This window comes from Blennius ocellaris, assembly GCF_963422515.1.
Source record: "Blennius ocellaris genome assembly, chromosome: 1".
In the NCBI taxonomy this organism is placed as follows: Eukaryota; Metazoa; Chordata; class Actinopteri; order Blenniiformes; family Blenniidae; genus Blennius; species Blennius ocellaris.
Window position 1 is genome coordinate 28,427,816 of NC_137650.1, and position 22,078 is coordinate 28,449,893.

Here is a 22,078-nt window from a genome sequence, read left to right on the forward strand (position 1 = left end):
ACAACCTAAAATAATTCTTGCCGCTTTATTTTGAGCTATATAACTATAACTCATTAAAGTTTAGCTGTACTTTCGCAAGAAGAATAACTTGTTGGATTTGAGGGTTTTAGCCATTTCGGCTCATTACAAAAGAAAACAAGAGAAGAAATATGCAAAAGGTTTATAGTATATCTCCTAGAAAGTCAGTTTCATATTAGACTCAACTTTACAGGTTTTTTTTGTAATTTATTAATTTTTTTATTTATCAATTTTATATATAAAATTATAATACACACACACACACACACACACACACACACACACACACACACACACACACACACACACACACTAGCTATACACTGACTAGTTGTTGTATATTCTGATTGAAAATAACAGCGATTCCTCTATTCTATTTTATTCCATTGTATTCTAGTGTTTTCTTGTCTGTTCTATTCCATCTTATTCTATTCTATTCGCAATACTCAATAATAGCTGTTTTGGCCCTCGCGACTTTCCGTACCGCACAACGCGTTTCGGCGGTGACGTGAAGTCAGAGGATCGTTCAGCACTTGCGTTAGCGAGCTTTGTTAGCGGAACAAACATGTGTCACAGACCCAGATAGTCGTCATTCAGGTGTCCCCCGTTCCAATGCATTAGTGTACTCATTTACACGTCTGCATTTTGGAGGAAAATGAGTGATCTGATAGATTCCCTGGTCAAAGAGGGCTGGTGAGTAGCACGGTGGCTAATGTCAGAGAGCTAGCTTTCACGCTGAGATGCTACATTGGTGCGAGCTAACGACACTAATCCACATTTTACATTCGATCGCACAATTGATCCCAAACGCCTTGTGGTAACATTGTTGTGCCCGCTAAAGCGAAACTGAAGCAACTGAACGGAGCAACTGCAGGCTGGACGACGCCAGCTTGCGAATACACATTTAGCATGCCATTATCATTACGCTGACGCTTGACAATCAACAGTCTAAACGAAACCTACAGGGTGACTATCTTACTTCAGACCTTCATCAATACAAACTCGGCAAAAAGAGATTATCAATGTGCAAGTTACAATACAATATTTGTGAAAGAACTCTGTAGCCTAACATACACATTGAGTGGACGAGATGATCCCACTTGGAGTCTTGACAGTCTCATTGTGAATAAGTTATGGCTATTTCAATAGTCAATCAGTACCTCATGAGCTTGATTGCAGAGCTCACAGGTGAAAACAATCTAGTTAACGATTGCCTGATGCTTAACGTGGCAAGAGTCATGTGACTTGTCATGATTTTAGGTTTTTGTCTGTTTAAATAGTCTGTATCTTTGTAAACACTTTTCTCGTAAGATTTTGTCCAATGTCTTGATTGAGTTTTTTTATTGAGGTTTTCTCATAAGAATCCAGAGGATTGTAAAGCCCCTCCAAACTCATTTTTAAGTTGTGCAGCAAAGCTGTTGAATCTATATCAAATCTAAAGACCACACTGTGGACTGGCCAGCAGCCCATCTCAGAGCAGAGACGCACACACACACACACACACACACACACACACACACACAGTTGGGGTAACTTAGGGTCACCAGTTCACCTCACCTGCAGAAGAACATGCAAATCACCAGTATTTGAACTCCGACTAGAACGCGAACCACTGCACGGCCTCGAAGTGCAAGCTGTTGAGACTATATATGTTTACCTGAGAGAGCTTAGTTTTTCCCCAACTTTCTTATCTTCTTTGCTTTTTTTCTTTCTTTCACCCTACAGGTACCTCAGCGATGAAGGTATAGCAGAACTCAAAGGATCAGTTGAGAACGTTGCACACAGTGACATTATTCGCATTGCACTTGACGTGAGTATCACATTTGCAGAGTTTCCATGGTGGTTGCTTTATAGATAATCGTCGGGATGGTTTACCGCACTGCATATTCTTGAATAGGCTTCATTTGCATCTGCTATCATGAGAAATGTATATTTAATGCACTCTTTGAGTTTTAGACGTGCGCGACCATGGCATTCTGATGAAACATAAAAATAGGCGCATGATTTTGATTCATGTTAGAGTTGTGTTGGTGCAATATCTTGAAAACCAGTGTGCTTTTTTGGCATTACGTGACAACATAACACAGACCGTGCAGTTGGCTTAAGGTAATGATAATCAAATGCTTTTGAAAATGGAGAGTGTAGAACTCTTTGGTAGGGGATTCTTCGAACTATTCCACAAAACAGGCATTGTTCTTAGCTGCCCGTACCTGACCAACACCAGAAGAGTCAGCAAAATGCACTAGTTGTTTAGAGCTTTTCATGTTTGACCTGGAGTACTGCTCAAAAGTCTTGTACCTTATGTGGACTTACCCAGGTTTGTTTGGTGTGGAGTCCTACAGTCATAATTTAGTCAACTTTGAGGATAGAACGGCCTTGTTTAAAGCCAAAAGAAGTTCTCGGCCCATGCGATTAGAGAGGAATGAAACTTGGTAATGCCCATTGTAATAGAGCTATGATTACAGCAATTTTATAAAACATTGAAATTACATTACGATAACATTAAAAATAACATCATATGAATCTATTTACTATCTTGAAATAAGACACCATCAATGTAAACTTCATTATCCCCGAGGGGCAATTTGTAGTACAGTCGACAGTGAGACTTGCGTAAATGAAAGCATATTTCACTACAATACAAGCACTGATGCTCCTATATCCAGCTCATGAGGAGACCAGTGGCAGCTGTTGTATTTGTATGGTGGTAAAAACTGAACTGATGATCTGATGGTAACAAGATAAACTCTGAAGACAGAGGCTGACTGGGGACAGTCAAGCTTGATCATGCTGTGTGTAAATATATATACAATCACACTTTTTTTCTTTCTTTTTTTTTTTTTTTTACCACATTATTAAGCGTTATGTTTTGGTGGAATAAATAATGGAGTTGTCCAATATTGTTACTTCCTGGCATGTTCAATACAGGTAAAGGGTTACTCATGGATGCTTTTTTCAAACGGTCTGTTTGATCCTATTTGTAGCCCAGGGTCAGTTAGTAGAGCGAGGTCGTCTTGAAATTGTAATGCTGCAGGTTTGAGCCCACATTTTCCCCAGTCCATATGTGGAAGTGTACTTGATCAACACACTGACTCTAAATTGTCCCCTATGGAAGGATTGAGTGCTTTACATGACAGCCGTCACCACTGTGTGTATGAGAAAGTGATGAACAATTTAAAGTTCTTTGGGGACTTCTGACAAAGTGGAAATGTGTTCTATAACTGAAATCCATTTGTTTTTGTGTGGTTTGTTTTATAAATGGACCAGTCTTCCTATTCTTAATGATTCTTTTATCAGTATTCTCTTTTCTTCTAATCAGGCAAGTTGGCTTTTATCAACATGCTTTTTTGTCATCTTTGACGGTCTTCTTTCGTCTTCCTCAAATGTCATCCAATGGTGGTGGATGACACCTCTTTTTATCAGCTGGTGACATTTCTGATGAAGACAAGCGAACACATTGAACTAAAGGCATAATGAACCGAGTTGAACATATTGATTTTTTTTTTTTTTCTCCCCAGAGTGATCTGAGGCCTCTTGGGAGAAAGTTTCTCCCATCTGATATCAATAGTGGAAGAACTGAAAAGGTGAGTCCTCCATAAGTTTTTTTTTTTTTTTTTTTTTTTTAATACCATTGCTTTATACTCAAGTTTAAAATCTGTGATAATGGTTATGGTTATGTATCTGGTACAAATACGTTTAAAATGCAATTCACAAGGGAACCACTAGATGGCCCTAACACGCTACCAAATATAGATGAAACTATCCCTTCTCAGAACCAGAGTAAACAAAATCTTCAACTATATTAAAGCATGTGATTTTATGTGCGTTTGCCTCCCATTGAGGCATACATATTTTTTCAGGAATATACGTTGCATTTATGCTTTATTTAGTGGACTTAAAGGACTTTACTGAGTATCCAGAATGACAGGTTGCAGTCACATGGTGTTCATACATCTTTTCAGAAACAAGAAGCAACTTTTCTTTGAGTGAACCGAAAACAAATACTGTTGCAATTAAGACGGATCAAAAAATTTGCGCTGACCTAATTTCAACAGAAAGTGTTTGTTACTGTGTATAAAAATATAATGTGCAGATTTAGTTTATACCGACTTTTACAGTACTCCCCCGCATGTTGCCGATTTGCCTTTCAAACAGTGTTTTTGCCTCCTTTGCCAGTTGGAGGGTCCATGTGTTCTCCAGGTGCAGAAGGTGAGAAACATCTCGGCTCCTAAAGATCATGAAGAGTCCCAGGGTGCGCCGCGAATGCTGCGCCTCCAAATGACAGATGGGCACACCACCTGTGTTGGATTGGAGTTTAAACATCTGTCTAAGATCAGGTACAAAACCAGTTTTCTTCAAGGAAAAGAAAAAGATGCAGTATTTTTCTTGGAAGTCAATTTGTCTTCTGAACAGCTGTCGTTTTGTTATTGTGATTTAATAAATAAAAAAAGGGGGCTTTTTGCAACATACTGTATATTTCAAACTTGCTATATTTAACCCGCTTCATAATTTATTCAAGGCTAAGATTGTATACGCATCCTTCACCTCCTTGTCAACACTCTCACCCCACCACATGCTTGGATTTTCCCTTTATCTGCAATTTCCAGTCGGTGGCAGCTGATCTAACAATTCCCGGCCTTAATTACATCTCCATCCAAGCAACCGTGGCCTTGGCGACTGCTGCCATGGTGACTAGCCAGTCTGTACAGGTGGAGTGGCCCGAATGTGGGCCTCGACTTCCTGATGGGAAGAGAGGAAAGAACAGAACAAATCCCCTCTTTATGAGCGGGGTGCGCACACACACACGCAGGCCTGCCCACAGCGGTGGTTAGTGTCTCCTCAGAAAGTGTGCGCTTGCCCATAAGTGAGTGCTAAAGAAGGATGAGATGGATTACAGGACCCTTTAGAGTGCGTGACAGTGATATAGTAGAGAGACATGACAATTTAGCACTAAGTAGCAGTGCTGGCGATGAATTCTAACGCCAAATGTGTGTTTGCTCGCATGTGATTGAATGGAGGACGGTGAGTGCCTCATTTCTGCGTTTTCTGTTATCATGAGAACACCATCCATCCCAGTGGTGTGAAGTGAAATCCCTAATTGTTGCTTTGGCATCCGGCATCAGTAGCTGGAAATCCCTCTAAGTCCCTGTGCTTTCCTAATGAGAGAGGCAGAGGCCTTATCAGGCCTGATGAGATAGAGGGGCTTTTAATTTACCATGAGGATGGGTGAGCAGCTGGGATTATTAATAGTCTCTCCTATCCTTGCCACCCATCCGCTGGCACTGCTCCATGTCATTTATAAAGTGGGTATGGGTAAGGCGGTTGGATCTGGGGCTTTCTATATGTTGTGCCACGCTCAAACCTGAACAGTTTTAACCTTTTGAAATTGATTACAAATGTTTTTTTTATGCATGTGCATTAATGTCTGTTTTGTTTTTTTGTTTTTTCAAGCCTCAATACCCCCCCTGGAACAAAGGTGAAGCTTCTTGGTACAGTCCAGGTTAAAAATGGTCTTTTGTTGCTTGATGACTCAAAAATCTCCGTCCTTGGAGGCGAGGTGGATCACATGGTGGAGAAATGGGAACTACAAAGGGTGAGAGTCCAAGTTTTAATGATGGCTGTGCGACTTTGAATAAAGAATTCATATTTTAGTGATCATCCCAAACCTCTAATAACGGCCTCCAGTACGTATTCCAGCCATCAATGTTGCTTGGATTTTCTCTGATTGCAAGGTCTTTATTCTTTAACCTCCAGAGTTTGGCCAAACACAGCAGGAGTAACATTGGAGCAGAAGGCGGACCGCCTCCCTTTGTGCAGTTTGGTCAGGTGAGGCAAAATATTAATTATAGTGGCACTTTCACTTTTCCAATCAAAACTTGCTTTGGTAAAAGCCCGTCAAGCAAACAGCAACCTGGAAACAGTGATTTGAAAAGAAGTAACAAAAATAATGCAGTCGGGGGGGGGAAACGTATGTTTATGAAATGAGATTTCAGCTGCGATTTAATGGAAGTCGGATTCTACTGAATAATAATCACCTCAGAAATACACACAAGGGCAAAACACAAGTCTCTGCCGCCAAGGGTAGTGTCTCTGATCTTTTCTGCAACAACTGCATGAGTCTTTAAAAATGCATAATTGATTTCTTAATTCTGCTTTACAGTCCTCTTGTGCATTTTTTTTTCCCGTCAGCAACATGTGGTGTCAATGTTGCTTTTATATAAAGCTGCTGTGTACAAAAACTGAGAAAAAATAAATTTGTTCTTTGTACATCCGGTTGAACATGGGAACAAAATAGCCTTCACCATCGAGTGCATCATATTAAATCACCTCACGTTTTTTCAGCATTTTACAGTTTTGCACATGACGATTATTTTCAGGAAATAAAAACTGCATTTAAATTCCTGGCAAGAATGAAAGTACGGAATTGTCAGAATTTACATTTAAAAGCTTCTGTTTCTAAGTCAATACTCCCTTGGCAAGCTTGGCAGCTTCGGAGTGGGATGCGTCCGTATCAGCTTGACACTTGGATTGTGGGATTTTCACCCACTCTTCATTCCAGATTTGCTCAAGCTTTGTAAAGTTGGACGGGGAACATTTTTGGAATCGTCATTCAACATTCTGCAGATTTACCCATGCAGCTGTATTTCTAATGCCCGGGTCAGTCCAGGACTTAGTGCGAAATAAGTCCACTTTAAGGTGTTAGACATTCCTGTATCTCAGAGTAATTGGCACCTTGAAGCAAATCTGTGCCTGCATTGTCCTTGGCTTTACATTCTGTCAGTTAGTCGATTGTACCTCTCTGAGTTCCTGCTACTCGGAGACTTTCTCACAGCGTGGTGCCCCACTTCACATCAGGAGCGACATTTCTTAGTCGGTGAGCTTTTATCTGACAATTTGTTAAAAGTGGTTAGTTTGCGTCATAGCTGGGCTTTTTTCAGGCTGAGGTGAAATATGAGTATTTAAAAATGTGTGAAATATGAGATGCTGTGCACCGGCCCTGTGAATCTTTTAATCTGTTGAAAAGTAAATTTTCCAAATATGTGACAGGCATGTGATATCTTGTCTGTGATTGTGACAATCATATGGAGGAAAATCATGACGTCACTTTAAAAATATACACTACTCTGTATATCTCATACGTGTGTGTGTGTGTGTGTATATATATATATATATATATATATATATATATATATTTTATATTGCAGGATCACAATGTCTCATATAAATCATGTGACTGATTTGGCGTGTGAAGTGTGGCTAGCAGAAGCCACATTTCACATGCAAGTTTCCATGCAAGTTATTTAAAGTTTTTTTTTTATGTTCTAGTTAAAATTAATGGCAAAACAGTGCTGGATTTGGGAAAGGAAATCCCTTAAAATTTCCCCAATGCTGTTTTTAAAAATGCACTTTTGATGAAAAGGCAACTTACTGTCTTGACAGCTCTGCAGCACGTACTAGTGGCGATACGGTGATGGATAGTCAAGCTGCTGTGTATATTTGTGTTTCGTATTTCTGGTGCCGTTCACAAAGGGGCAAATATTTGATTTTGAATTTGACTAATTGAGCACATTCCGAATTAGATGTGCAAAATTGTGTCTGCGATGGCAGGATCTGAGTAGAAAAAGGATTATTGTGCAAGTTAGGTTTAGGTTTTTCTGCAGAAATACTGTGTTTGTGGCCAGTTTAGCTAGAGATCATAGACATTTGTCTTCAGGAAAAACCTCTTCGGCTTAATATATACCATATTTACTGATTACGATGATGTATGGGAATAATGCAGAGTACCATTGTTGTAAAGACTCCCTTAAGTGATTTTTCAGAGCTTTCTGTAATCATGCGTCATATTGTAATGTCTACTGGATATCTAATGGCCTGGTCATTACAAATGGAAAGTGCCAGCTTGGCATCATTGAGAGTACTGTTTTACTGTTTACTGTTGATTTAATTTGTGTGGCTACTTTCCAGTAGTCACATACCTGCTGTCATTGCTCCCCATATATCCTTTATCCCTCCCGACACATCACTTTTACCTTTGCAGCAATAAAAGAGACTGGACCTGCTCAGAAGCAAAGGTCATTGCTGCATTTGGTAGCTTGCTCTCGCTCTAACTGACTCATCACTTCCTTCAGTCACTGAGCAGCTGCAGGAAATCTTGACTCTTCATCTCATTCCTACCACATCATTGATGTTTTTTTAAAATTCAGTGCAGTTCACATTGCAAGAGATGCGTTTTGATTTTTTTCTTACTGTTGCAGTCCGACTCTCAACAAGACCACAGCTCCAGATGAACCGATTGTGCCGCGTAAACTTGGAAAATGCAGTGATCCTCTCCTTAAGAAACCATACCTGACTGGCTCTGTTGTTTTTCTTGCTGTAGAAGTGTGCAAGGAAAGATGAAGTTGACAGCCAAGAGCTGGACCAGAGGAAGACTTTGCAGACTCTCAGCATCGTCAAAAGTCCCGATGAGAACGACGAGTTTGAAAAGCAGCGGACAGCGGCTATTGCAGAGGTGGCCAAGACCAAAGAGGTAAGAGGAAGTTCAAGGCAACCCCCCCCCAATGTTGTGAAGTAAGTAGCTTGAACATTTAGTTATACAACATGATGTCTGCATGCAATTTCAAAAAGGTTACTACAGAATCTATATTTGTTTCAATTTCACCATCGACCATTTGATTTCTCCAAGGACTGTGTTTGCTAGGCTAACACTTTTTTGCTTCTTTGCTCATCGATGTTCAAATTACCCAAAAGCCACATAATTTGGCCTCCATTTAAAATATACATTATTGACATCCACTTTACCCTTAACCTCTTCTGAATTACATTGTCAACTTCAAGCATATTGTTTCTTTTGTGGTGTTTTCTTTCTTTCTCTCTCTTTTTTTTTTTTTTTTGCTTTATTATTCTGCCCTGCAGCCGTATTGATCCCAAAGTGTTTTTGTCTTCTGCTTATTTTTTCTTGTCAGGGCCCCCGCACGTTTGGTGGTGGAGGAAATGCAGGCAGTAATTTATCCAACGCAGCCTCCTCTTCCCGGAGTCGAGACTCATACCAGCAGAGGAGACGAGAAGACAGGGTCGAAAGAACAGAGAGCAGACAAGATGGAAACTACAGGGAGCTGGTGAGAGGACAAATGTGGTCTGAACCTGTAAAAAAGAAGAAGAAAGAAAGCAGACTCTGTTATAATTATAGGTTTACCTCACTTTACTGAAGCCTCCATTTGCCGTAAAAAAGTAATTTAAAGGCTGGAGCTTGTTCAGGGTTCTTGTGATCTGGATTGAGGTGTTTTATTACACTTCACAGATGAAGAGGTGAAGCATTCATTTTGATACTTTACTAATGTAAATGAATTGGAGGCCTGGTCAGGTTTTCCAATCAGGAGGGAATCCATTTGCCTTTTTTTTTTTTATGTTATTACCTGCCAATTTCTCGGCTTAAAGTCGACCAGCTTTGGTACGAAGACGTAAATGGGATGGAACAGGTTATTACAGTTTTCGGCTCTGAACTGTTTTATTACTAGTCCCAAACTTAATTTCAAAGTAATCCAAGGCAGCACATAGTTTTAAAGGTGAAGTAACACTAGATTTTTTTTTCCATCTCTCCAGTCCAATTTTCCCGGTTAGAATAAACCTCCCTTCTGTGTCGAAAGTTGCCTTATTTTACCTCATTGTTAGAGCCATTTTCTGTACATGTCATTTTCTCACCTCCCTGCACTTTTTACGCCTTTTTCGCTCAACATATACTCTTCAGTTTCTGTTCTTTCATCCTGTCCGCTGGGTAGGTGGATGAACGTGCTCTGAGAGACATCATGGAGATGGGCTTTAACAGGGAGGCTGCTCGACAGGCTCTGATGGATAATAATAACAACCTTGAAGTGGCACTAAACAGCCTACTGACTGGATCCTCGAGTAACAGGCCTAGCCCGATGGTAGCTGAAGCTAACAAGCAGCAACCCAGAGGTACACACACACACACACACGTGCACGCACACACACACACGCACACAAGCCGTCTGCCTCCATAACCTCATAACACTTGGCGCCTATAGAGGTAACAGTGTGGCAGACATGTGGAGGTCCTTTAAATGCATTGGAAACCACCAACAATGTAGTTAAAGGTCCACAGTGGCAGTTACGGCATGTTTTTGTTTGTTTATCAGAAATTTAATGCGCTCTTTACTGCTGACTCTGTTCCAAAGCGCACCTTAAGGTATCAGATGGATTTTCCACTTTACCTGCAGTCATTGTTCGGTATTTGTTTCAGTGATGAAAATCAGCGTGCAGTAAGTCCAATCACAATGAACTGTTCACTGCGTTATTTTCTACAACTGCGAGCAGGGAGTGGGTCAACAGCTCATTTAGTTACTGCATTCATACATTCTGTATATTGACTTGGAGTACTACAAAGTACCTGCTACAAGCACCCATATAGAAAAGTAAGTTTATTTACGTCCTCAGTAGTAGAGATTGGGTTTTTGCTCGTTCAAGCGCCTATTTTTTAAGTATTCCTAACTTGGTCTGATTTTTGTGCTTCCCTCAGGCAGAGGAAAGGGAAGAGGCAGGTCCAGAAATGAAGATGAGGATGAAGGAGCAGGAGGAAGGCCATCTGGACCCAGCACTCTGTTTGATTTTCTGGAATCCAAGATGGGAGTTTTCTCTATTGATGGTGAGTGAACTGGTCCGTGTTTCTTTTTGAAACTGCTCCGTTGCCTTGTTTATTGTCCAGAACAACCCATCAAGTCTATATTTCATGGAGAAAGGCATCTTTAGATGTTGTTGGCGTCATAGTGTTTGTTTAAAGAGGATTTTTCTCAGTGATGCTTGCCTCTCTTTAAATCCCTGAAGACGAATGCCTTTTAACTCTTGAGTTGTATTCATGGAATAATTGTATTGATGTCGTTTGTGATTACGCTGTTTTTTTATCAATGACTTTTTTTGTTTGTTCCCAGAGCCAAAAAACCAGGCACCACAGAGGCAATATGAGAATAGAGGAAATTTCTCCAACCCAGATTATTACACCAAAGACACCTCTCACACCAAGTTCTCACACAATGACCACAGACAGCAAAGGAATGACAGGCCACCACGCTTCAACAGGGACACTGATTTTCCCAAACCTGGCCAGGAGCCTCTTTCCAACTCTCCAACCTCCCAAACATCAGCTCAAGGCCAGCAGTGGAGGGGCCAGGACAGATGGTCCCGGGGCCCGTCGGACAGACCACAAAATGAACGGAGAGAGATGCGAGATCCTCCAGCCTACATGAATGCTTTCACTCATTCAAAAGATCCTCAGCAGCAGCAGCAGCAGCAGCAGCAGATGGAGTTCAGTGGATCTTCCCAACAACGATATAGAAACGGAGATGGCAGTGGGAATATGTCTGGGCAGCCTCATAGGAGAGGGGGGAGAGAAAATGTCCCAGCTCCTAAACTGCATAATTCTGCAGGAAGTGAAATGGATGGAAGAGGAAATATTAAACGCACAGACAGAATTGATGATGCCAACAATGGTGGTCGGAAGGGGAAGTTTGACCGACCAAATTCGGATTACTTTGACCAACAAAGGGATGGTGGGCCTCCAAACTTTCATATGAGAGGAGGAGGAGGAGGTGGTGGAGGAGTTGGGAGGGGCAGCTCAGGGCCTGTTCATAACCTGGGGTTATCACAGGGTCCTCGAGTAATGGCGGGAGATCCTACTCATTTTCAAAATGGAATTATGGAACACAAAAGAACTGGACCGATCAAGCCCATGAACTCCCCTTGTCCACCCAACAAAGAGCCGCTCAGCAAGAAAAACACCTCCAATAACCCTGGATCTAAGAGAAGAGGAGGTCAAGGCAAAGGTCAGGGTCCTCGAGGATCCGAGAGAAGTCACGCCATGGAACATGTGTGGAAACCAGGTGACCAGTGTCTGGCATTGTACTGGGAAGACAGCAAGGTATGCCATTACTCCATGAGTGTCGTATGCAGGAAATTCATTTTCATCTCAGTTATTGTTGGGATATAATTAATTGGGATGTTGGTATGTTTGCATATGGGACGTGTTTGTATTAAAACTTTCTCTCTCTCCCTCTCTCTCTGTAAAGTTTTACCATGCCAGAATAGATGCTGTGCATCCATCAGGCTCCACAGCTGTGGTTGTATTTAGTGACTATGGAAACTGTGAAGAAGTCCTCCTGCACAACATCAAGCCCATTCCCACTGACGCCATGGTAAGGATCTGAAGACCTCATCAACATCCTAATGTGCTGCAGAAATACGAAATGGAAGCTGTTAATTAAACTGTATTCATGTGAAGTGAAGACAGTTGATGAAATCGGAATGACATGTAGTTTAATCACTCGCAGTAACACATCCCAACCATATCAAATGTGCGATGGCAGGAGGAAGATGATGATTACTATGATGGTTCACTTGAGTTTCGACGTGGGGGAGACGGACAGCCGAGGCGCACAAGACCCACACAACAATATTACCAGCCACCAAGGGCACGAGATTAATGTGTCTGAGTTTACACTGGCAGGTAAATCAATGTAAGTGTCTAACTTTTTTGCATTCAAATGCTAAATATTTCTGTATTTTGGATGGAATTTTGTGTTGTCAAATCTTGCTCATATGTAGTTGGAAGATTTTCTTCTTCGCGTAATGTAGCTGTGACTTCTGATCCTGTCAAAGGATCCATAAAAATGTATAGATGAGTTATTTCCGGAGTGTTCTTACTTTTGTTTTTCTCTATCCATCAGCGTGCTTGTCCCACATCCTTCCACTTTCTGCAAGAATCCAGAGTGCTTCCTGAATTTTTAAGCGTCCACATCGTTAGGACATGAGAACTTTTCAAAGGGCTCACATGGAATTAAAAGAAAGACTTGACACAAGCTCCCTCTGTTTATTTTGTGCAGAACGTATTGACTGTATATGTTGTGATGCTTTGAAAAATGGATGCGTTAAAATAAATGATTCTGATTAGTATGTAGCAGACTTGTGTTGTGTTTCATTCTTGAGGATTCACATGATAAACTAATGCAGAGCAGAGAAGCCAATGGTCCTTGGTTTCATTATCAGATCAAATTATTTAATCAGAAATAATTTTTTTACTGGCATTAAACATAGTTATTTTTCCCATGATTGTTGTCTTACAGTTTAGCTGTGACATTTCTCTTCACATGAATAGGCAATGGCACGATCAGCTCGAGCTCATTTGTCTTGTTCTTTGAAGCAAATCCAGAGGGTAAGACAATCTCTTCCCCCTGTAATAGAGATGGCTACACTGCAGAGATATCATTTTGCACATTACAAAAGGGACTGTGCCCAGCTCTTCAAGCACTGCACACAACCTACTGTTGGAGCTGTTTATGGACTGTTGCAGCACGGGGGGGCAAGATTTACAAATGAAGAAATAATCTCCACTGTGGCTCCAATTTCGCTCATACCAGCGGTGGGAGACAAATGGACAAAGCACCAGGGTTCAACAGAGAGGTCACCGTGTTATTCTGTATCACCAGTCCAAAGGGTTTGCTTTATTTTCCAACTCGGGCTCCAAGTGAGTCAAAATGAATAATTAAAGGCCGGTAATATGGAAACCCATCCACTCGGGAGGAACTGAAAGTGAAGCTCTTGAAAGTGGTCTAGAGGGCTGACCATGACACACTGGCCACATAATATTATAGGATTGATTATCAATTGGCTAAATAGTGATATTTTAGTAGTGGTATTACGTCAATTTGATACTGACTTGACCCTGCAGGCAAAACATTATTCGGAAGTCCCCCTGGTTTAACCTGCTGGGAGTAAAAAAGAAGGTTTTACTGTATTACTTTGGATAAAAGTGCCTGTTTTAAACTGGAATTACTTCTAAGTAGAAATGAAAAGAAAATCATCTTCAATAGAAGAAAAAAAAAAAAAATCAAACATGATTAGTAATGATTACCTTTGTTGAATTATTTCAGTGGTTATCATGCGGTTTTGTCCCTTAACAGTTTTAAGGCACAAGTGTATATGGACAAACAAGTAGCCCTAAATCACTAATCCTTTGCAGTAATGGGTGTGTGTGTGTGTGTGTGCGTGTGCATGTGTGTGAAAGGCTGTTTTGTACTTTGCAAAGTTGCACCAAAGAAGCGGGAATGAAATCTGTGAGGACAGAAGAGTGGATTACAACTTGTTTTTTCATGTTTATATAACTACACAGTTGGTGCAGTGATCAGTGTAAATCTAAAGCTTTAACCACTGCGCTTGGTTGTATGTGACAGACAGTCTGTGGTTAGCTGTGATCTCAATTATCCAGTGTACTACCAAACACTCTGAGGATATGATTGGATTTTACAGTGAGAGAAAAACACTTTTAGTGTTTGATAAGATGGAACAGGAAAGCCTTCGTTGCAATAAGTTTGCCCTTTCATGACTTAATTTTCTGCACGCAGCGAAGTTATGACACACTCTCGCATGTCTCTGTTTATTGGATTATGAGATGGTGGCAGACGATCTCAGTGGTTAACTGTCACTTCACAGCAAAACAGCCTTGTGATGAAGTCTTAATAGTCTGATGGGAACTGTTCTCAGTGAAATTGCTTTTGGGTGCGAATGTGAGCATGTGTCCCAATTGCATGTGTGTGTGATGAACTCCCAAGGACACTTACCATGGCATTTCCATAGTGCTAATGTTTTTAACCGTGCTGGCAAGACACGCTGCGAGTCATGTGGCCAGTGAGGTGAAAAGGCCTCGTTTTTGAAGCATTGAAACAAACCTGGTCATTTTCTGTGTTCCTTTTCCAGGCCCTGCTCAACCTGCAACCTGATAACCTTCTGCAACAGGAGGAATTCTTTTCACCCCTCGAGAGGGAACAACCTTCTTTCCCACATTAACATCCCCCCTTCGTTTCCCACCTGCCTCGTCTCGCCTCATATCCCCATTCACAGCTGTTGGCCATTATCTTTCAGTTTACCTGAGCCCTCTCTCTCCATCTCCCCACTGTGGTACTTTTGTGTCGGTGACATCTGAACCCTGCCATTCTGTAAAAATGCCTTCTTTCTTACATAATTTTAACATCAGCTTCAACAAACTAATCCTTTCTCTTGGTCTTTTCGATGTGATGGGGGGGGCCAGAAAGAAGGTAACATGAAAGTGACCAAAGAACAAAGTTTCCCTTCAGGCCTATCTGGTACCAGCTGTGACACATGGACACATGGTGCAACAGAAATTACACCTTAGATGCATTATTAGGTGTTTTCCACCCAATAAAAGGAATTTTATTTGGTTCACTGTCACACTAATCATGAGACCCAATGGAATGAGTGGTTTTGACTCCTTGGAGCTCCTTTACTTTATTCTATTCTATTATAGTGAAGAAAAAGCCTTTCCAGGTATATGCTGTGCTTCAGGATGTGGGAACCCCCCCCCACACCCGCTTACTTTTTCCAGTTCATCAAAAAGTGAAACTCAATAACTTTCAAATCAAAACATGTAAAACATATGTATTTTGACTGTAATTAGACATATAAATAGTCCTTTTAATTAAACTGGCTTTCATATTTTCCACTGGGCTCATTTGCAGTAAAGACATTTTTTTGTGGCCCTCACTGACATGGGACTTTGGGATGGCTCTGGCTCAGCAGGTATTGAACCTACATCCTGTTGTATGGATATAAGTGTGTTTAAGCGAGACAGTGAACGCTTTGTTGCTCCCTAAAGTGTACAAGCACCTTGCACAGTAGCTGAATGTGTGTGTAAATGAGTACGGATAATGTAAAATATTGTTGAGACTGCTGAATCAGTAAAATGCACGATATTACTTATAAATGGAAGAACAGTTGAACTGTTTCAATGAGCCTTGAAAATTCTCTCTACATCAGAATATTTTTGTCACTTAATAATGCAACAACATTTCTTGTTTAAAACTCATATTTTAAATAAAATGGTCATAATTTGGATAACATAGTAAGAAAAACAGGACATCTTTAGCTACTTATTCAAAAGGTTAAAATACCAAGAAGAATTGTCAATGCAAGATGCTTGTAGAAGTTAAAGCTTCTAGAAATATTTATTTGTATGACTGTGGGTTCTTCTGTTTTTCCTACTCAGGAAAGGCTTTGAGTTATAATTTGCATGTGAGTGAAAGTGTATAGAGTCAAACCACCATCTGGTAGATGGCAACACCACTAACATGCAAAACAAATGCCTTCATGTGTATGCTTTGTCGGAATCTCGAGGCATATCTGATTTGTGTTGCAAAGCTTTGCACTCATGCGAGTGAAATACTAACTTTGGTGGTGATGGAGAGGACACAGCACCAGCGTGATTGTCCAACATTTGCATATTATATCACCTTGGCCCTGAACACAGACTTAGATGTCAGATATTGAATCAGTTTTTGGCATAAATATATACACAAGGGCTGGTAAGTTTATTTCAAGAAGGAAAAAAATGGATTCCACTGGCTATTCAAAACTGTATCCACATACGTTCTGAACAAGCTGAAATTTGTCATATTTGACGCTCATATTTTTATAATTGCGCTCAGAGTTGGAAGATATTCAGAATCTCCAACAAGAAATACCAATCAGCCATAACATAATGACCTATTGGTGTGTGTGTGTGTGTGTGTGTGTGTGTGTGTGTGTGTGTGTGTGTGTGTGTGTGTGTGTGTGTGTGTGTGTGTGTGTGTGTGTGTGTGTGTGTGTGTGCGCGCGCCAATTCCAGTTTACACTATTGGTAAACTGGGATTGGCTCCTGCATGTTGGGACCCTCAGTTGGATTAAGCAGCACAGAGACTGCATGAATGAATTGAGTGACTTTAATACACATAAAGTATAAACAGGTACACACAGTAGTACAGAATACAGAAAGTACAAAAATATTACCCAATTATAACTATAAAAACAACAATAACCTCGCATGTAAATTAGACTTAAGTGCATGGGAAATTACATCTTTCACCTGCATAAAAAATGAGGTGTCAGTGTCTCTGTAGTTCAGATGAAAACTTAAGAGAGTCAAATCCTTGTTGGCTAAAATCAAAATAATCATGACACCCTGCAATTGAAGCACAAACATGTTATCAACTGCCATCTCTGCGTATTAATTTCTCACTCAATCTAAGTCGTAATGTTGAGCTCTTAAAATCTTGTGGATGTGAGGAGTCATGGCACGTGTTTAACTAACGTAACTGACACATGTATGCAAGAACACTCACTAAAGAACAGCACAAGAAAGAAAAGAAGAACTTTTGGCTGCATCTCAGGCTTCGGTGCCATTACTTGAGCTGAAGTTCAGAGGCTGAACGCTTAATGAGCAAGATAGGTGCTGCTTGTCAGCGTTAATGGTTGTTTTTTAGAGTGCAGCAGACCGTGGCCTATATGGGTCATTCTTCAAACATCCTGCCAAACATTTGTTGCCAAGCAGCCGTTGTGCTTCTCATAACACATGACACTGTAATGGTCAAATGGGGCCAGTTAGCTTGTCCAAAGACAGTACGGACTAAGGGTGAATGATGAATCAGCAGCCTGGTATTGATCCTTACCATTACCACATATGGGCTTACTCAACAAAGAAAACATGGAGCAAAGCACCTTTCAGTCACTTTTATGTACTCTGTCCAGTTACATCTAATGGCTACATGCCACATGAAGGAGATATATTGAGTCTGGCTAATGTAGCTTTGTTATTTTTATATCTCCATTACAAACCAGCTCGGGTACAAACAGATTCATTAAGTGACCTGTACGTTGCTGAGTCTAAAAAGGCTCTCTTGAACAAAACTACTCATATCATCATGGGGGTTTCATCGTGTTCTTTTTCTGCCAGGTTGGCAGTGCTCTATCAGGCCAGGTATAACAAACAAAATCGTTATCGACAGGAATAAGCAGCATGGAAGTGTTTTTGGCGTTCATCCATCCACACGCAGACTTCCTGTATAAGTTCACAGTTTGGTCAAGTTGCAGATGACATAAAGTGTGGCTCATGGAGGTGGTGAGTGTTGCTCAGTTCTCACACAAATGCTCCAAAAATGGTCATACAAAAAAACTTTTTAAGGAGTCGAGCTGCAGACATGACATACTGGTCAGTGACTGAAGTTCCTGATCAAAGGCATCAAAGAAGCAAGAGTAACATTCCCTGGTAGTTTCTCAGTTTGGTGTTAGGGGTCGAATGAGAATATTTTCTTCATCATGGCGCAACGAGGCATTGTGGGTGTTAGCTATCTAGGAATGTGTCTTCCAATAACTGTGTTTGTATTTGCTGCGATGAATAAAGGGCTGATTTTCAATGCTATTTGTTGCTTCCTTGTGGCAAAATCAAAGTGAACCACTTAATTTCAAGGACATAAGATTCGTGAAGTGCTTTGTCAAACAAACCAAGATGATTTTACTGAATTAAATAACCTGTTAATTGTGAAATTAGTATTTAGAAAATACAGCAAAATCTCCTAATACACAGAAAGACATAGTTCTATTTTGAGTTTGTAATAACAACCGGCTACATATAGCTTTTTAGATATCTTTTCTTTTTTTTTTTTACTCAAAAAGTTTCAGTTCTGTTTCATCATATCAAACATTCAGAAATTACAAGTACTTTCAGCCAAATCCTGCCTGCAAATAGCAAACTTGAGTACGTTTGCTGCACGACTACTCTTATGATCCAAAGGATCAAAAAACAAAATGAAAAAAAAAACATGTTAATGCAAAAGTCAAATGCGGTTTACACTGCTGTTGCAATATAGAAGAAAAGGTACTTCTTTGAAATGTCACTGCTTTACAAGAAATCCTTATCAAAAAAGCTGATTGTGTTAATAAGCTCGGCATTGATCGTTGTTGCAATTTTGGTTGTCTTTTATGTTAAAATCTAAAGAACCTAAATATGCTAAAATGAGATAGTTTTGAAGAAGAAAAAAAGATGCTTGGCCCACCGGGCTGGTGAGCTACAAAAAGCCACTTGGCCTTGTGCTATGCTTCCAGCTTCTGGTTCCATGACTTTCCTAATTAGGTGATTACTGTATGTTGTGGAGGTAGTGAACTGTGAAGCATAAGATCTCCTTTTGACCTCGAGGGAGAAGTGGACTGTTTTGGGTCCTGTTTCAGAAAAACTGGGAGAGCGACCCCTGGGGTAATGCTACATTCGGCTTTGAGGCTTTTAGAAATGAGAAAGTGTGAGAGGACTGGGTCAGCATGCTGAAAACGGTGGCTAGGACTGTGATGGAAAATGAGCTAGAAACTTTTGGGCTCCACATTAAGGCTGAAAACCATTCAAGCAGAAGTAAAGGGGTTTAAGAACACCATTGCATTGGAACTGGTTCTGTTAAGTGGCACCATTGGAGCCATGGAGCTCACTCCGTTCTGTTCTCTGGCCATATTTATACTGTTATAGACTCAAAATAGCTTTAAAAGTGCAGGACGGAGCGCTACCGCAAGTCCTTCATCCCCACTGCTGTCAGACTGTACAACAGGACTGTGTAGTAACAGTGACAGTATGTGCAACAACCCTGCACCTAGGACACTTTATCTAAGTCACTTTAATTTGAAAAAAATTGTATATAAGATACCTCTATTCCACTAACTGTGTGCACTTTCCTTGCCCTTTCTACTAACAGTTTGCATTCCTCTCCTTTCCTCATGTGTCCTCAAGAGCTGTATGGAACAAGTAAATTTCTCCACTGTGAGATTAATAAAGGCGATCTTATCTTATCTTATCTTATCTTATCTTATCTTATCTTAAAAGAACACCGGCTATATGGATTTGTTGGCCTTAACTATTCATACTTCTAGAAAAGTGCATTGTTATGTATTGTAAATATTTTTCTTTTCCATCTTTCGAAGTAAATATATTTGTCCACTCCGGGTCGTGCAATCATAGCAAACTCTCTCGGGTCAAAGATATTACTTTGCTATTTTACTTAGTAGAAATTCTGGCATGCATTTTTAGTCCAGAGGCATAAAGGATGAGATGGGTAGTTTTAATCATTGTGAGGGCCATTTTTTTTTCATTGATATAAATTCAGTATTCCAGTAATTTGGAGTATTTCTACTTACCCCTGTTTCAAATGACCTGGTTCCCTCCCATTTCCTGTGAAACCAAAGGTTTATACATTTTGGGGGAATTGGTTCTCAAAGTATCAAGGTTGGGGCTGCTTAGTTGTCTGTGTCTGAGTGATTTCAGTCATCACAACTCTCTTCAGGAACAGAACAGACGGGACAAATTCCGCTTGTCATTGCCAACAAAAGAGAACGTAAGAGGCTGCCATGGTATAGAGCAATGGTCTGCAACCTTCAGAACTATCCACCAAGTGAAACTCCTCTGGAGCTACGAAGTATATTTAACCTTTAAAATGGAAATAATGTGTGCATACAGGCTAGTTTGTTGCATTCACCAAAAATATGGTTTATGTTGTTATCTATGGCCTTTAGGAACCACTTATAAGATGAAACACTGATATTTCTTAATTACTCTGAGGCACGGCAAAAGTTGAGATGGGGGAATCAAACCAGCTTTTCTGGAATCGGGAATGAAAACCATCTGTTTTACTCTAATGTTGTGGTTAATTTAGTGATAGTTCAACCTTGAAAGTTAACACACAGGTGACATGTTAGCATGTGATGCATATTTCAGTTGACAAACTGTCCAACCATCGTGTAGGTTTGTCACTTTAAATTGCATGATAAATCTTTCTGAAAGATTTATTGATTGCTCTAAATCTTACTGCTGGTCAACAAAGCGCTGAATGGTCTTGGACCAAAATATATGCACGATTTATTAGTTTCTATGAAGCACCCAGATCCTTCAGTTCATTGTCTGGGACAGGTCTACTGCGTGTTGAAGTGAAGCAACATTTACTTTATGTGCTCCTCCCTTGTGGAACAAACTTCCCGAACACATGAGATCGGCTCGAACTGTCAGCTTATTTAAATCAGGGCTGAAAACAGTATTGTTTACTGCAGCGTTCACTTGCATGCCTCTTTTAAATATGCTTTGATTTTCTTAATAACTTTTATTATTTCTATGTTTTTAATGCAATTTGATGTATGCCTTGGGAAGCACTTTGAATTGCCTTGTGTATGAACGGTGCTATACAAATAATCTTTCCTTGTCTTCCCTTAGCTATGACTTTTTTCTGAAAATAATAACAACAAATGTTCATTGACGTGCAATTTCGTGAGAGAGGAAAGCTACTGCAGGAGGGCTGAGGAGCCACGTGTGGCTGTATGAAGTGTAGCTTTCAGACCCGAGGGATAGCAGACTAAATTGTGCCAAAAGAGAAGTGGCAGTAACCGTTCCATCGGAAGCCATTGGCATATGTAAAAAAAAAAAAGAAATAAAAACAAAATAAAACATCAGTTACATCATTTCAAATTACAAACTTAGTTGTATGTTTGTTTTTCCAGCTGCTGACGGAGTAAGCTAGAAGAGTTGATGGAAGTCTCTCCTCACCGCAGTCCAGAGGATGTAACAAGTTAAGTGCTTGTTGAAGAATCAAACCTCACCGCATTAGCTCACCGCTAATACTTTGTCTGCAGTTCAAGATCCAAAGCTGAGGCTCATGAGCAGCTTTTGTTTGCTGCGACTCTCTTCATTTCATCAGCCTCTTCTAACCCTTCCACTGATGGGGAAATCAGTGATGCCGGTTAATTAGTAACGCGTTTGGCGAAACCAGTGGTCATTTTTATGTTCAGACGATGGGGGGGGGTGTTGTCGGCAGCTGTTGAAAGTAACTAAAAAAGTAACTTTAGTTAGTTCCTTTTAAAAACAAGTAATCAGTGAAGTAGCTAAGTTACTTTTAAAGGAGTATCTAGTAATCAGTAATCAGATTAGTTTTTTAGTAGTAAGTAACTGTGGCAACACTGTTCCACTTGTACACCGTTCACCAAATGTGCACATCTTGGGAGCAAAGTTCTGGTGTTACCACACTCTTCTGAGGGCATCAGTGAATACTTCAATTCCGAGCTTTGTTGCTTTCTGACTGAAGATGGTACCTAAAAGTTGTCTACTGTAACTTGATGTAACCTCTTTTTTTTATTTTGGTAACTTTAAAATAAAGTAACCGTAACAAATAATATGCGCACTGTAAATTTAGTTGAACTGTCTCAA

At 40.3% G+C, this 22,078-nt stretch overlaps 1 protein-coding gene across 2 annotated transcripts; it reads left to right on the forward strand.

The window, feature by feature from the left end:
* The first annotated feature begins 533 nt into the window (after positions 1–533).
* tdrd3 (tudor domain containing 3) lies at positions 534–12,948 on the forward strand. 2 transcript variants are annotated; one of them, XM_080497370.1, is made up of 14 exons: positions 534–711; positions 1,744–1,828; positions 3,537–3,602; positions 4,195–4,355; positions 5,470–5,611; positions 5,773–5,844; positions 8,396–8,545; positions 8,982–9,134; positions 9,795–9,972; positions 10,553–10,678; positions 10,962–11,947; positions 12,096–12,221; positions 12,393–12,542; positions 12,753–12,948. In XM_080497370.1, exons 1-13 carry the CDS (start codon positions 674–676, stop codon positions 12,507–12,509), a joined length of 2,400 nt encoding a protein of 799 aa, XP_080353496.1. In that variant the 5' UTR covers positions 534–673; the 3' UTR covers positions 12,510–12,542; positions 12,753–12,948. The 2 variants fall into 2 exon arrangements, with proteins under 2 accessions (XP_080353496.1, XP_080353497.1); XM_080497371.1 differs by having other exon boundaries at positions 12,393–12,532.
* The last annotated feature ends 9,130 nt before the right edge of the window (positions 12,949–22,078 follow it).